Source organism: Moschus berezovskii, chromosome 6 (genome assembly GCF_049115385.1).
Source record: "Moschus berezovskii isolate FMDL1 chromosome 6, NW_MosBer_1.0, whole genome shotgun sequence".
NCBI classification, from domain to species: Eukaryota; Metazoa; Chordata; class Mammalia; order Artiodactyla; family Moschidae; genus Moschus; species Moschus berezovskii.
Genome location: NC_142465.1, coordinates 107,574,917 through 107,591,003, shown reverse-complemented (window position 1 = coordinate 107,591,003; position 16,087 = coordinate 107,574,917). Strand labels below are relative to the sequence as shown.

Here is a 16,087-nt window from a genome sequence, read left to right as displayed (position 1 = left end):
GCCCGTGCGCGGAATCCAGACAGCAGCTGAGTGACTGAAACTCAGCTCCTCCAGTACTGCGTGGTTCTGGTGGCACGAAATCCATCTACATCCCTATTGCCCTCCTCCCTCCTGAGTCCAAACACCCAGCTCTGACTCCATGAATCTCCTTCCCTGGGTTCCCAGGAACTGACCTGATTGATTTCTCAGTGCACTGCACTGTCCCCTCTTCTGAGGATCCCTGTCTCACCCTCCCTCCTCTGCTCTTTAAGCTGCAAAGCCAGTACCCACCCCCAAAAAACACACAGTGGCCAGAGATTGTAAAACATGTATTAAATTTCATATCCACGGTTGGGAAGCCATCCTCACAGAGGAAAGAGCTGCAACCCTGTAACAATGGCAGTCTAATTCAACCATCCACTGAAGTCAGCGCAGGCTGGCGGCCGCCTCTGGACTGAGATTTTCTCCTCTTTGCTGGCGGGGGCCGGCTGGAACTGCGGGAGGACACAGTGGGAGTCTTAGGTCCCTTGGGGGTGCCATTCTGTTTCTGGAAGGTAGCTTTCTTGAAAGGTTGCTCTGCCACCTGCTGCTTAACCTTCTCAGCCCCCGTGGTGTTTACAAAGGGCTTGTCACGGTCCTTAGGCTTGGGTGTGGCCTGGGTCTTGGAGAGGGACAGTGCTGTGGGCAAGTCTGTGTCCTGCTTCCGGAAGGCAGCTTTCCTGGAGGACTGCAGTTTGGGTGACTGTTGCTTTAGCTTCCCAGCCTCCTTCAGTTCCCTGACCACTGCTGCTGTTTCGGGCGGCTGACTACTGTCCTGGAGCTTGGAGGACGCCTGGGCCTTCGTGACAGCAGACACAGTAGACAATTCTGTGTCCGTCCCTTTGAAGATGCCATTCTGCTTCTGGAAGGAAGACTTCTTGGGATGCTGCTGTTTCTGCAGCCGTTGCTTTGCCTGACCAGCCTTCTTGGCAGGTGGGCTGCCACTCTCAGACTTGGGAGTCAACTGCCCATTCAGGTTGGGCAAGTCTGGGTTTGCGGGGATGGATGTTGCAGAATTTCCTGTGGTTAAAATTAAACAGTATGAGAAATAAGGCCTCATCACTGGGTCATGACCATCAGTGGAGCAGGAAAAGCAGAGACATTAAAGTAAGGAGACTTCCTGGGTACCACCTCCTGGCCAAGTGCCCCACACAACAGGGGCAGGACCTAAGAGCAGATCACCTAGATTACTTAGTTTCACCTAGCCTCTACTCAAGTCATATTTGGAATCTGTGATAAAGAGAAGACACCATTACCCATCCATGGGCCAAAAGGTTTTCTGAGGAAGCTGTGCCCCCTGGGGTCCAGCAGGAGGTGAATCCCGAACAAATTTGAAGCACTGGGCTTCTCCTTTAATCAGAAAACATGTTTCTTCCATGCAGCTTTTGATGAGATGCAGAAAAATAAGGCACATGGAGTAACTAAAAACAAGCTAGTCTTCCTGAAGACTGACATATTAAATATGTATCTTTAAAGTTACAGCAAAAAAAATATATAGGGTACTTTGCTACTTCTTGAATAAATTTGTTAACATTCAAATGTGACTCATGTTAAGAGGCATTGTTTATAGAAAAAAGTCACCAAGTTTGTGTGCAAAGAAGTCCACCTCTCCCTCGTCCAACTAAGCTAGGGTGACATCCCAGAAGGCAGCACCCTCAGGTTTGTTTCAGAAAACCCCACCCTAGCCTTTATGGCCCAGCCCAAACTCCCCAAGACAGCCAAGAAAACCATCTGCAATTAGTGAGATTGCAGAGAACTGACCGTCAGAGAACTGATGGTTCTAAGGAGTCCTGTGCCAGCCCGGTGCTGATGAGGCTGAGACCTGTCACCAGGAAGGCAGCCCTGGGCCAAGAAAACACACCCCCGCTGGAGAGCATTCAGTGCTGACAACTGCAGCCACTTGGCACAGCTGGGAAAGGGCTCGATCCACACGAACCCTTTAACATACCCAAATGGGGTTCAGGCCTGGGACCAATTCTAGCTGGAATGAAAAAGATCTCTCACCCCAGCATTCAAGGCTAAGCTAGGGGAGCTAGGACCCGCCCTTCCCTGCAGCCACACCCCAAGGCCTCTGGAGGGGTAAAGAGTAAAAGTGGAGATGAAGAGAGCAAAGAGCAGATCTCTTACCCATTTGGGACTGGGGGATAGAATTGGAGAATTTCTTAAACTTGGCAATAAAGAAGCCATCCATGTTGTGGGTGTGAGGGTAAAAGCGGCGGGTGGAGCGCAGCGTCGGGTGGAAGCGCCTTTCCCGGAAGCGGGTGAAGCCCTCCTGGCCGAAGTCCAGGCCGGTGGGCACAAGGCGCACGTTTCTCTTTTTCAGGGCGTAGTCCACCACCCACTCGTTCTCCTCCACCTGACATGTGGGGGAGACGGAAGGAAAGCAGAGCTGAAGGGGCACTGAGGGAATGACAGCCCCAGGCTAGCTCCCTCCCGTGCCCCAACAGGCCTCACCATGATGGAGCAGGTGCAGTAGACGAGGTAGCCCCCTGTCTTGGAGGTGGCGTTGACAGAGTCGATAGCGCTCAGAAGCAGCTCCTTCTGCAGGTGGGCACAGCGTAGGATGTCCTTCTCATCCTGCCCCCAAGACAGAGAGACCCAGGCATTGGAATCCCAACAGGGGGGTTTGGGAGGAGAGCACCTGCGGGCTGTCCGGGGGGGGTCCCATCCCCCAGCTACCCCCCCAAGGCTTCTCAGCTGGTTCCCAACGCCCTGTACCTTGTTCGTCTTCACGGCAGGGTCCTTGGAGATGACCCCGGTGCCACTGCAGGGAGCGTCCAGCAGGACTCGGTCAAAGCCACCCACCACCTGCAGAAAGAGGAGGTGAAGAGGATATTTTGGAACCATATCATGAGCTTCTCAGGGGCAAGTTTCAACATCCTGAGGTCAGGAAGTGGGGGAGGAGAGATGCCCAGTGGGAACCCCACCTTGGGGAACTGGCGACCGTCATAGTGGCTTATGATGGCATTGGTAACCCCCAGCCGGTGCAGGTTGCCCACCACACTCTTGAGCCGCTCGGCATTGGCATCGTTGGCGAGGATCACACCTGTGTTCTTCATGAGCTGGGCTAAAGGGAAAAGGGCACAGGGCTCAGCTTCAGCTTTTCTGCCCCCACACCTGCTGGGCTTCCCCTCTCCCTGCTGGCCCAGGAACCTGCTGGTGACGCCTCAGCCCTTCCCCAGGAAGCCATGTTCCCCGCTGTCCACCCAGTCTGTGCTGGGCCCTGTGATGAGCAAACCTGCCAGGGTGATTTTTCCATTGTTACTCAACAGTCTGAGTTACTTCTTCCAAGTTGTAAAAGCTTAATTAAATGGTTACAACTAACTGTATATAATGGTTACTTGTGCACACACATGTAACTCTCACGATCCAAGCAAGACATAAAGGCCAACCCACGCACCATCACCTCGCCATTCTACAGAGGACCACAGAGGACCAGGGCCTTGCCCAAGGTCACGTGGGCAGGAAGAGGCACCCATGGGGCTAGAGCTGGGCCGCCTGGGGCTGTTTCTTGAGTGCCCTCGAGTCACTGACCCCACCCGCTTCCTAAGGATGGGTTCTCACCCTACTGGCCCCTCCTCTTACCTATGTAGCTGGTCTTTCCTCCAGGGGCACAGCACATGTCCAGGATCCGCTCGTGTTCCTGGGGTGCCAAGGCCATGACAGGCAACATGCTGGAGGCCCCCTGCAGCATATAGTGCCCGGCCAGGTACTCTGGCGTGGCCCCTGTGGAAGAGAGCCTACAGGTAACGCGCTGGGATGAGGGCAGAGGTGGAAGGGCTCCGGGGCGGGGCGCACTCACCAATGGGCACTGAAGAGTCATACACCACAAGTCCTGTCTTGGACCACTTGCCCAGGGGGTCCAGATTAACTCCACGATTGATGAGTGCCTAGAGTTTAAGATGGATGAAGGTTTTCGAACCTTGAAGTCAACTCTGAGAGGGCAGAGACGGGAACACATGGCCGTGTCGAGGCCCGTGGCACCACAGCCCTAGAGCTCAGGAAGGATGCAGTCTGCACAGATGCACTGAGTGGGTTCTCCCATCTCTCCCCGTGTCTCCCCTTGCAGGGCCTCAGGTTCTAACTCGAGGTCTGAACTCCATCCCCATGGAGCAGACAGCCAACTCCCACTCTTTCATCTCCTGGAAGCAGAACCCAATCTTCCAAGAGCCTCAGCCCTCTTGCCATCAGTTGAACATTACTGGTGACAGCACTTTAAAGACAGTTGTCGGGTTACCTAGCACCAGAAGACACACCACACACAGGGCCATGCCACCGCCTCTAGACCCCAGTTGTTTAACCCGGAGCCCTTGGGAACGATGAGCTTCAAACACGGCTTGGGCTTGTGCATCCTGCCTTTTCCTGCAGGCAGGAATCACGGTCTCACCAGCTTCCCCACGACTGATGAGACAGACAACTCTACCCGTCTCTCTGTGAGGCAGCACTTCCATCACTGCCCAGTCACAGGAAGCAGAGGCTGAGGGGACAAACTTCCCACTCCACAGGGGTGCTTGGCCCTGAGCCAGCAGGCTGACCCAGCTTGGTACCAGGCCTGTCAAAGTTCACCCCCTGGATTGTGGCCATAAATGCTCAGGGTGGCATGCAGGGGTCTCCAGGTGCACCAAAGTCACTGCCTCCCACCCCCTCACCTGAGCAAGGTCCCGGCGCCGGGTCTTCAAGGTGTTGGTCCTGAGGGTGATGGGCCGAGGCACCTCATTGGCTTCCAGGAACTCCACCAGCTGGGACAGAGGATGGCGGGAGGAGGAGGTCAGGCTAGCCAAGGGGCTCCACCAGGAGAGCAGAGGGCTAGGAAGCCAGTTACCTCCTTACATGGGGGAACGGGAAGGAAACGCAGGGACAGCATCAGGGACGAGCGAGTAGGTACCTCGGACAGAGGGAAGAGGTCCATAAGCTTTCCCAGCAGGAAGTCGCCATAGGAGTAGTAAGTGGCCAGGTCCTTGCGAAGCCGCTGCAGGTATTCCGAGCGAGACCGACCCTCCTCCCGCTGAGTCCCGAAATCACGCAGCACACCCACTATATCCTGGATGCGTTTGTGAACACGCTGCAAGTCCGGAGCCTGGGTATGTGGGCCCATTAAGGAACTGTTTCCAGGTGTGTGTGTAATGGGGAGAGGGGGATGGCAGGCCTGGAAACCCCTTCTCACAAACACATCCCCCCACACCCCGCTCTGGAAGGATATCCTGCTCCATCTCCCCAGCAGGGGGCAGCAGAAAAGGCTCCTCCTGGTCCACATTGATCTGCAGGCCCCCTTCCGACCCCTCGTCCTCTCTGGGGCCTGACTCTGCAGATACCTGCTCCTCTTCCTCCTCTTCGTCAGTCTCCTCCTCACTCCACTGGCCCCTGCACACAGGTCCAGGAGCAGGGTGGCTCACAGATCAAAGGCGATACCTCCTCCTTCCTTGAGCTTTCCTCCTCCCCAGCTGCTGCCTACGCTCCACCCAAAGAGTTTCCACAACTCACCCAGCAACCGCGTCCTGGGCCTTCTGCTTCCGTGCAGCCCTTTCAATGGGCAGCAACTGAAAAGAGAGACAAGCGGCTGGCGGTGCAAAGCCGGCCCATCCACCAGCCCACAGAACACTTCCCACCTGTCTCTTCCCTAAATACAAACGTAACTCTTGCTCCCAGAAAGAAATATAGGCCCTACAAAAGTGACTGTACGCTTGGTACAATACTTACCATTGCTGAAATAAAACAAGGGATTCAAAGGGTTCATTATAATGGTCTTCCCACGCCATATGTACACCGGGTGGGGACGAAAACTGCCCTGAGGGTGCCCGTTTCGCCATATTTCCCTCCACACTTACTCTACATCATTTTTCACAGTTAAAATCACAATGCAGTTTCAAGTCTGCCTCTTACCTTTCTCATTCACAGTTAGAACACAAACATTTTCACAGACGTATTGGCCAAATGTTGATTTCTCATATAAATGAACTTTAATTCACTTAAGTAAACTGGACATTTTGGAAGCTTCCAGAGATTTGGCATTATAGTCCACATGGACGGTGCCTGGAAACTTCAAAATTTCTCCTCTGTAGAAAGGAGGAGGGTTGTGGGCGAGGGGTGCAAGTGGACGCTTTACTGGATTTTGCTTGAACTTTTCTAATGACACAAATATATGAACTGTATAATACATAATAATGTCTTATACTTTAACAAGTAAACCTTTGTCTACATTCTGGATCACATTCCTAAGGTGGAATTACTGTATCAAAAGAAAAAACCTTTTTAAGATTCTCAGATACCAGATGATTTTTAAGAAAAAATTTAAAAACATGTATGCATGTTTCTATTGCCATCAGTGGGGCCATTTAAGTGTGCACTTTCCCACATCCTCACCAGCACTGAGCATTCTCGTGTTTCAAAGTGATCTATCCCCATGGCTCTTCTAAAGTTGCACATATGCCGAGAGGAGGCCACTGGTGCTCTGAAACAGTGATGGCACACCAAAGTCCCTCAGGCTTACCCTCATCACTGAGACAGTCAAAGTGATCTGGAAAGACTCTAATAAAAGGCAAGGGTCACTTCTGGGAGATCCAGAGGGATGGAGCTCACCTCTTCACCATCATCCTCATCTTCGTCCTCGGAGATGGAGCCAGCTCCATAGTCATCTATCATATCAGCATCACTGTCCTCAGAGCCCCAGAGGTCCTCCTGGCTCACCACACCGTCCCCTTCAGAGTCTTCCTCCTCCTCCTCTTCACTGCTATGGGTTGGTGCTGGGCGCTTCTTGCCTCGAGCAATGTTAAATAAGGACAAGGCTTCCTTCTTACCAGGTGTCTGGACAGCTCCTGCAGAGACCCCAAAGGGTTTGCAGAATCCTAGACCAGTGGCAGCCACACACTGATGGAACCTGCCCTCTCTACCCCCGAAAATATCCTCTGGCTGCTCCTTTCCTGTCAAAAATGGTCAGCAAGTCCCTCCTTCCCCAGGACCCAGAGGACTCCTAACGTAGCACCCAGCTCTTATTTTCACTGACCTTTTGGTAGCTTCATAGGCAACGGTTTGGCCCCAGGGGACTTATTTGTCTCGGGGGCTTCAGCAGAGCCCAACCTCCTCTTGGCTGCCCTAAAAACACACAAGAAGTGGAAAATGAAACACACCTCCAGGCTCTGCCACCTCCCAGGGCAGGAAAATGTGACAGTCCCCAACAGCCCTTCCTATCAGCTTGATCACATGGGATCACGTGCTAAAAGATGAGCAGGACCGATTTAATCCATGTAATGTAGGTCTGGACACACTCACCTCTTTCGAGCACGACTTGACAGCCTTTTAGAATTTTCATCACCACCTGTTTAAAAAACAATCAGAACAGAAGATCACAGGAGAAAAGACTAGGATACTAGTTAAAGGGAGTAAATTGTAACCCACTCCACTGTGCTCTGGGGGCTTCCCTGGTGGCTCAGACCATAAAGAATCCGTCGGCAATGCAGGAGACTCAGGTTCAATCCCTGAGTTGGGATGGGAAAGGGAATGGCAACCCACTCCAGGATGCTTCCCTGAAGAATCCCATGGACAGAGGTGCCTTGCAGGCTATAGTCCATGGGGTGACAAAGGGTGACAGAGCACACACACCACTGTGCTCTCCCAGGAGCCGGCTAACAGATGCGAAGGAGACGACCTCCATTGGTTGTCCACCAACCAAATCCAAACTGGGCCTCTCTCCAGACTGATTTCAATGGCATCATCACCATTCTGATAACACAGATTCTTTCTTTTACTCTCAACTAATCAACTACCAGGGCTTCCCTGGTGGCTCAGCGGCAAAGAATCCACCTGCCAATGCAGTAGACACAAGTTCAATCCCTGGCTCGGTCCCCTGGCAAAGGATATGGCAACCCACCCCAATATTTTCGCCTGGGAAATCCCATGGACAAAGGAGCCTGGCGGGCCATAGTCCATGCAGTCACCAAAGAGTCAGACACAACTGAGGCAACTAAACAACAACACAATCAGTTACCAACCACAGATTCCACAACTGCTGTTGTTCAAATATTCTCTAAATAACTTAACATTTAAATCTCAGCTCTTTGATTATTATCAATTACGGACAATTGATAATTGCAAGGTAAACTCTCAGCATCCACTTTCTAAGCAGCACCTCTCATAGGACACTGAGATGATATGAGCCCAAAGGGTTCAGCACAGTGTTGAGCACTTGCCAACACCTCAATTAATCACATATTTTATACAAAGATGGACATGAACTACCTGCCCCTTCTCCCCTCCCACCCTGTCTTCCATGCAGTAGACAACCAAGTACTACGCAAGAACCATATTTGTGGTTATCATCTCCATCCCCTCCACAATGCAGTTCACAGTCACTAGACTACCCAATTCCCAACCTCCACTTGCTACATGGTCACCCATTTTTTCCAAAACCCAACTTCTTTACAGAATCTTTTTAAGCTCTCTTAACTCCATGGTTTGCCCCTTCTTGGGAACTCCCTCAGCGTTGAATCACACCTGTCCTTGAATAGCTTCTTGTGTCCCTGCTGCATCTTCCCTAAGTTCTAAATGTTAATGAGAATATTGCATTCATACTAGTCTTCTAGTAAATCATTACAAAGTTCTGTTTGAACAGAAAATGAACACACAGACCAAAAAAACGAAGGAGTTAGGCTATAAAGGAAGAATAACGCAAAAGCGGAAGTATCAGGAGGGGAAGCACGCCTGACCCTTACCTGCAGGCAAGAATTTGGCGAGTTCGGTCTCTGCACCTTTCTGTTTCCGGGCCTTTCGGCCTGGCCCGCGCTTCTCCTTCTTCGTAGGGTCCAATTTGCGCCCCATGGTTCTGGGGAACACGAAAACGAGAGACGGTAAACGTGCTGAAAGGGAAAGGCAGATCACCATGAAAGGGCACTGACTCCATCAGAACGTCGACTCAGCGGCCCCCTAGTCCCTTGAGGCCTAGCCAAACCTCCACTCCACGCTGAGCCCCGGGCCCTGGGTCCCAGGCCCCAGGTGCTCCTCCACACGCCCCAATCCAAGTCAGCGTCTCACTCTCCCTGACCTGACTTCGTTCAGACCCGCCCGAAGCCTCTGCTCACCTGGAAGAGGCAGGCGCGGAATTCCACGTGCGGCTCGGCCAGGAGATAAGACGCCACACCACGGAGACGTCTCGCGCAGGCGCATTGCGCGCCCCGAGGCCCCGCCTCTTCCGGTCCGATGAGGATGCCGGAACATTTGCTCGCCGGGCCGGTGCGAGGCCGGGAAGGATTCCGGAGCGAATCGCTCCGCTCTCCTGTCAGGCGGAGAAGGCGGTGCCCATGAGGCGTCTTCGATTTCCCCGCCCTCCACTCCGGGCGTGGGCCTTTGACGTCGTAGAGTTCATTTGGAAATACTGTACCCGGTAGCCGCCCCTTCCCCTCGAACACCGGCGCCAGAGCTGGGCCCTCCGCCTGACGTTGCCGCGAGATTGGCGGCCCGCACGCTTGTGAAGCGGAAACCCTCTTCCTTGACCGCAGGACCCGCGCTGCCACTCAGGTAAGGGTCCTCTCTGCCCAGGCTCTCGTCTTGGATGTCGGGAGGAAGGCATCTCGTGTCCAAATTTCACCCACGCAAGTTAACAGAAAAACCGACTTCAGCCTTCCTGCAAGTAAACACCAAGGTGGCGCTCGGCTTTTAAAATATTGTTCCGGCCCTGGTTCCATCTTCACAACACTGCGAGGAAGACCCTTTCACTTTATGCGTATTTCTACAGCTTGGAGAAGCCTGCTTCCGCACGCTCGCGGAGCCAGGAGGCCACGGATCAGGTTGTGAACCGTGGGTGGCGGTGGGGGTGGTGGCTGTGCACAGGGGACGGCGTCCTGCCCGTAACACGTGTACAGATGGGAGACTCGACTCTTCCGTGGATTCTGATGGTACGAGGAAACCTATTCTCCAATTACAGGTATCCCAGAGCTCCCGTCACTCACTCACCCACCTGCACCTACACCCACACTGAACCAGAGCACTAAAATACAAGGAAACTTTTATTTTCAGTTTTCATCAAGAAATCTGCTATGGTGTTGTTTTTTTTTTTTTTTTATGCTTTTGGTTCTTTTCCTTTTTTTTTTTTCCACTTTATTTCATTCTAGCCGCTCAGGGGCTAGAGCCGCTGGGTTCCTGGTATTAAAAAGATGCCAACCGAGGTAGCTGTGTCTCGCCCAGGGGCCCGGCCCACTGTGAATACCCCCCATAAAGGAGAAAAGAAAACACAAAATCAACCAACAAAATAAAACCGGAAGGAGAAGAAACTCAGATCATTTTCTTCAAGCCTGGCGGGAACCCACAACAGTTCGTGTGTAACAGACAGTGTTACAGTGGGGAGAAGCCAGGGCCCAGAAGGCCAGCCCGCCAGCTCCCTGCAGATGGCGCCGGCGCTACTGCTGCACGTCTCTCCAGCAGGAAGGGCACCACTGCCCCTCACTCCCTCCCCTCCCCTAGTGCTGGGGGGGCTGTTCCTCTACAACTTAGAAGATGGGGCAGAAGGAAGGAGAGGGTCTCTCGGGCCCCCAGGGGAGAATCTGGGCAAGGGAAAGTGAGGAAGGTCACTGCTCAGCGGTGGAGGTGGTATTTTCCATCTGGACCTTCACTGCTGCTGGGCTACCTATAGGAAGAGAAGACCAAGGGAGTCAGAGTTTGAAGACCACAGCAACCCACCAGATCCCAACAGAACTCACTGGTAAGCCCACCCCGCTGCCCAGCCTGTAAAGCTAGGGACAAAGAGCAAAGTTTGCAACTTCCTGGAATGGCTCTGTTCAACAGTTGGCCAGAGGAAAATGGTCCTATACCTGCTGTGGAGGTGGTTCAGGAGCCCGGTTTGCCAGGCGACTGAGAATATTACGCTCTGACATCTGTAGCCTCACAGCAACTGGGGGGATTCGGGCAATAGTGGCTGGGAGTCGAGTCACATCAGCTTTCATGTCACTCAGCAGTTCTTCTAGCTGTTTCAGAACTGCATGGGGAAAAAAAGAGGCGGTGAGCCGTGGTGGTCAAGACCCAGGTCCGTCCTCCCATATGGGGACCATCCCTGCCCCCTAGTACTTCTCAGTGACCAAGTAACTGACGTGCTGGAATACTGTCATTTGTCACTGAGTCACCTGACCTGGCTCCACCACATATTTCTTATTCCTCATGTTCCAGTTCCAGCTGCCCATGATTCTGTGATTTTAAAGTCACCTGTCCCTTGGTCCCTATTGTCTCTTATTTCCTCCACTTCTTGAATAGTTATTTGTTTCCTTATCTCTCCTCTCTTCTTTTGGAGCTCTCCCTTCTTCCTTTATACCTTCTTCCTGTCCTTTCACCCTCCACCCCCCTCATAGTGTCTTAACTTTAATCAGAAACTGAATGTTGAAAGGGGTCTAGAATTTGATAGGATATTAAATCACCTGAAATTACCTCTAAACTACCACAGATGAAACTGTTTTTCTGCTTTGTTTCCACCTCCAAGAACTTGAATATATTCGAGTTAAGAGGCAAAGAACTACTGTCCTCAATTGCCTCTAAGATGTCAGCTGCCTGAGGAGGAAGGCAAGGATCCCCAGCATACCCTAAGCTCCCAGACAAAGGGGCTGGAGAAAGGCTGGGGCCGGAGGAGTAACCATGTACTGGGGAGGGGCAGAGAAGGAAAGAGGCCAGGTCAGCAGGAGGCAGGGGAGCCACTGGCTACCTTTGTGCAGGACTGCATTAGCTGGCTTGTTTCCTGCCATGGACTCCTTGGACAGGTGCTGATGACTCTCTGCCAGACACTCTACCTCAGCAAAGCGGGTGTTTAGGGCCATGGAAGGGTGAGAAGGGTCCTCTGACATGTTGAGGTAAGCTGCCCGACGCAGCTGCTCCTCAATCACCAGGGCTTGTTCTAAAAGCTGGACAAGAGACAAAGAGGAGACAGCAATCAGACTGATATTCACTCTGCTTGCTTCTGACAGGCCTCTCAGAACCTGTAAAGAACCTCACAGATGGATGCTCCCTCCCCCTCATCTGGCAGTCCAATATTACACTACTGCCTTTTTTACCCCTCTTTGGAGGTCTGTGTTTTTAAAAGTTCTTCACCCTTTATTGATTCACCCTTACACAAAAATGATATTCAATTTAGAACATAATGTATAAAGAATTCAAATCACAATTCCACCTCCAAAAGATAATGTTAGAGGTTTTTCATTACATATGTTTTTTACAAAATTAGATTCTATATATCTATTTATATTGCTTTCACTCAAAGTTATGTAGTAAGTGAAGTCTCTCAGTCATGTCCAACTCTTTGCGACCCCATGGACTGTAGCCTACCAGGGTTCTGTCCATGGGATTCTCCAGGCAAGAGTACTGGAGTGGGTTGCCATTTCCTTCTCCAGAGGATATTCCCGACCCAGCGATCAAACCTGGGTCTCCCACATTGCAGGCACTTTACTGTCTGAGCCACCAGGGAAGGCAAGTCTTACATAGTAAAATGCTTTATAAATAAAATGACTTTAAACGGTTGCATGGCAGTCATCCTTTGGATATAACTACCCTATCACTTAGGTTGTTTTACTCTTTAAAATATTATTCCTGTTGTTTCTTTTCTTTCACCTCCATATCTCACTCCCATTCCTTTCCTTCCTCAAATAGGCAATCCTTTTAATATACCTACTTTTTGTGGGTTTTCTTGAAGATAGTACTGTTTCATGTGTGTTTTCTAATGTACAGAATGTTTTTCTGTGTATTATAAAATTCTTTTTCCTCCTTTCCCCACTACGTATCTTTTAAAAGGTCCATTTATGTTACAGAAATGTATTTTGTCCATTCTACCTGCTGCTGAATGATGTGATTTGATCCACATTTTACCTACCTACACCCCAGTGTCTGATATCTTTGGTTGCCTCCAGACCCCACCAACGAAACTCATGTTGCAACAAACACTTAACATGCCGCCTGATGGAGCTGTGTAAAAGGTCCTTTGAAACACATTCCAAGGGAAAGAATGTTGATACTTGAGTTACGAGGCTTATTTTACTCAATGATCCTCTGGTTCTTAAAAAGAATGAATCCATTAGAGATCAGGAAAAAGGAGAGTATGAGAATAATGGACTGTTGTTTCTTCCACAAGACCTGCCTACATCAAGGTCTACTAATTTATGCTCAAACAAACCAGACACCTACCTTCAACTTATATACCCTGTTTCCTTCACCAGCTCCCTCCCTCTTGCCCCAAACTATAAGCTTTCTCCAGAATCCGAACTCTCCCAAGAGCACTGTCACCTCCTAGCATCAGCCAGCCCCTCTATGCAAATGGGGTGGTGCTTCTCAAACCTGTACCTCAGGCCCAGACTGTTCTGTTCCCACTTGTGCATGGCTGATCACTTGATCCCACTTGTTGATGGTGCAGGGTATTTACTTCTCAAAAACACCAAAGGACTTGTCTAGAATGGAACTCATTCTTTTCTACAGACTGCTTGCTCTCCTCACTTCTCTGATCTGCCGATTATAATTTAACTTTCTCAGCAACTCAGACTCAAAACCTCAGTTAAGAGTCTCACTCCTTTGTATCTCAAATCCAGTCAAGTAACTCAGGGGTCAGCAAACTATGGCCTGTGGGCCGAATCTGGGCCACTACCCATTTGTGGATGACCCAAGAACTAAGAATGGGTTTTTGGCTTTTAAATGGTTGGAAAAAAATCAAATTAATAGTTTATAACACTTCATATAAATTATATGAAGTTCATATTTTAGCATCAATATATAAAAGTGTTACTGGAACGCATTCATACTTACTGGTTTATCACATATGGCTGCTTGCACATCACTACAGAGTTTGTCTTACAAAGGAGCCTGAAATACTCTGGCCCCTTAACAGAAAAACACATGCTGACCCCACAGTCAATCAATAAATCCTAAAAATTTGTCAAGTGTTTCATTTCCTTTATCTCATCCTCTTCCACAGTCAGTATAAGAGTTGAGCCCTTACTACCTCATGAATATAGAATAGTTCTGTAATCTCATGAAGTGTTCTATTTCAGTTTCCCTTGGTTGTATCAAAACCCTTCACAAACACTCAATAGCTACCCATGACCTGTAGATTAAGTTAGGCCTCCAGCCTTCTCTCCAACCTACCTCCTACCACCACCACCATGAATGTCTTCTACACCCCACCTGGACTATCTGCTGTTTCCAAACACCCTACCTAAAGCTCTACAGCCTGTATACCCAACCTAACCCTTTCGATCATAAGGCCTCCTGTTTTTATCTATCCAACAATCTCTATTACTTCATTCCAGGGGATTTCTCTGGTGGTCCAGTGGTTACAACTCTGCTTCCCAAGGCAAGGGGTGCAGGTTATATCCCTGGTTATGGAACTAAGATCCCACATGCCTCCTGAGCAGACGACCAAAACATAAAACAAGCAATATTATAACAAATTCAGTAAGACTATTTTTTTTTCAGTAAGACTTTAAAAATGATCGTTTAAAAAAAAGAAAAAAATCTAAAAAATTGTAGGAAAAAACCTTCCATTCCAATGCTATCCTCTCCCTGAAGCATTTGTGAGCACTCCCACCTTCCCCCTTGAGAACTTCTTTATGGATTTAGCAGTCTCTGTCGCGACACTTAGACTGACACGCACTTGACCACACATCTGCCGCTAGTTTAAACTGAAAGCTTGAGAACAGGCACCAGGACTGTCCCTGTGCCACCTGCTACTTGGCACACGATGTTGGAAGGCTCACTGGTATGCATTCCTCATTCCCCAATTATAATACTTAGCTTGAGATTCATGTGCCTTGTCTTCATCTTGATGTCTGTACAAGGTGCCCTCAATACAATTTACTGCATTCCTGACAAAGATGTCCCTTCAGTCCTGGGCTAAGCCCCAGCATTTCTAAAAATGGAGCTCGACATCTCTGCATCTCCCCACCCTTCATCCGCACAGACTCAGGAAAAAGTATGACCAGTCCACTGACAGCCCCGCCTCCTTACAGTCAATTCAATCACACGTGTGTCTTTCCTGAACACTCCAACCTGCAGAGGTCCCCCAGCACATCCATGGCTGGTCTCTGTCATTTGTCAGGCAGTCATCTTCAGCCCTCAAGTAACTGCTTACTTTTCAAGTCTGTCTATCTTGATCTCTAAGATACTTGGGAGCAAAGCTATTCACAGGATACACAGTTAAGTAGCCAGAAAAACATAATATACAGTATGGCTGATTGACCAGACTTCCTCTGCAGTCCCTTCTGCACTCTAAAGGCCATCCCATCAGGCCTGTATTCCTCCCATTCCTGCTCACCTTGAACCTTCGGGCTAGAAACTTATTCTTGATCTCTAAGAAATTGCCACGGTTCATTTCCCCCTTGAAAGGTTCGTTGAGAATGGCATAGCGTGGGTCATTCTGGATGTCCTGCCAACGGGCATAGCCATGGCTGTTGGAAAATTAATCGCTCAGGAAAAATGAAACAAGGGAAAGTAAGAACGTCTAACTGTGAGACCGGCAGAAATCCCACCAGAACCTTGGATCGGACTCAGGCCAAGGATACTTTATGATGCCAGCCAGCAGCCAGTAGTCGTGGCGTCGGTGCCAGATCTCGTACGTCTTCTTAGTGACGGTGGCTGCCCGCTCCTCATTCTGCCACAGGGAGTGCAGCTCTGAGGAGGGGAGCAGGGAAGGGGGAGAAACAAAGGCAGACACCACTGAGGATTCAGCTACTTACCCCAGACCCCAGATGGCAACTTCCTATGCCTTTGGCTTTCCAACAGGGACCCCAGAGGAGTGTGCTGTAGGCCTGGCATTCCCTCTATTAGAGCTAAAGTCTCTGTACCCTGGTTTCTGACAAGAACCCTAATTTCACCTTGAATCTTTCCAGTCAGCCCCTTTTTCATACCAGTAAAACCACCATCTGCGATGTTGAACATGAAACGCTGTTTAATATTTTTCTTCTGCTTTTCATCATTCAGGTCCTTAGGGGTCTCTCCATTCTGAAGCATCACCTCTTTCTTCTCCTCTTCTTCTTTCTTCTCTTCTACAGAACAGGCAGAAGAGAAATGTCAGCTCTAGACAGAAGATCGGTCACACCAGGGCCCTTCCATGGACATACAG

At 50.2% G+C, this 16,087-nt stretch overlaps 2 protein-coding genes across 10 annotated transcripts in view; both read right to left on the bottom strand.

Moving 5' to 3' along the window:
• Positions 1–291: 291 nt before the first annotated feature.
• Positions 292–9,368, bottom strand: NOP2 (NOP2 nucleolar protein). Of its 2 annotated transcripts, none has more exons than XM_088837397.1 (16): positions 9,090–9,368; positions 8,724–8,867; positions 7,285–7,330; positions 7,019–7,107; positions 6,595–6,830; positions 5,500–5,555; positions 5,219–5,379; positions 4,904–5,103; positions 4,668–4,757; positions 3,821–3,908; positions 3,604–3,744; positions 2,946–3,085; positions 2,737–2,826; positions 2,473–2,595; positions 2,146–2,374; positions 292–1,038 (listed from the first exon to the last, which is right to left on the bottom strand). In XM_088837397.1, the coding sequence occupies exons 1-16, from the start codon at positions 9,223–9,225 to the stop codon at positions 389–391; spliced, it is 2,619 nt and encodes an 872-aa protein (XP_088693523.1). In that variant the 5' UTR covers positions 9,226–9,368; the 3' UTR covers positions 292–388. The 2 variants fall into 2 exon arrangements, with proteins under 2 accessions (XP_088693523.1, XP_055250187.2); XM_055394212.2 differs by having other exon boundaries at positions 8,724–8,833; positions 9,090–9,222.
• Positions 9,369–10,268: 900 nt separating this feature from the next.
• CHD4 (chromodomain helicase DNA binding protein 4) overlaps positions 10,269–16,087 on the bottom strand; it is a 30,497-nt gene continuing 24,678 nt past the window's right edge. For 5 of the 8 annotated variants that reach the window (XM_088837392.1, XM_055394200.2, XM_088837394.1 and 2 more), the window contains 6 exons: positions 15,873–16,010; positions 15,528–15,636; positions 15,281–15,413; positions 11,690–11,888; positions 10,815–10,978; positions 10,269–10,630 (listed from right to left, as the gene is read on the bottom strand). In XM_088837392.1, the coding sequence (XP_088693518.1) occupies positions 10,613–10,630; positions 10,815–10,978; positions 11,690–11,888; positions 15,281–15,413; positions 15,528–15,636; positions 15,873–16,010 (761 nt within the window). In that variant the 3' untranslated portion in view covers positions 10,269–10,612. The remainder of the gene's footprint in view (positions 10,631–10,814; positions 10,979–11,689; positions 11,889–15,280; positions 15,414–15,527; positions 15,637–15,872; positions 16,011–16,087) is intronic. The other 3 variants (XM_055394199.2, XM_055394201.2, XM_055394203.2) reach the window with 1 other exon arrangement.

Bases quoted from the DNA above. Each gene is read 5' to 3' on its own strand.
- NOP2 (XM_088837397.1), bottom strand. From the start codon at position 9,225: ATGTTCCGGCATCCTCATCGGACCGGAAGAGGCGGGGCCTCGGGGCGC. The intron at 4,758-4,903 runs GTACCTACTCGC...CCTCTGTCCCAG, and splicing joins ACCTCTTCCCTCTGTCCGAG to CTGGTGGAGTTCCTGGAAGC. The intron at 2,375-2,472 runs GTGAGGCCTGTT...CCCACATGTCAG, and splicing joins ACTGCACCTGCTCCATCATG to GTGGAGGAGAACGAGTGGGT.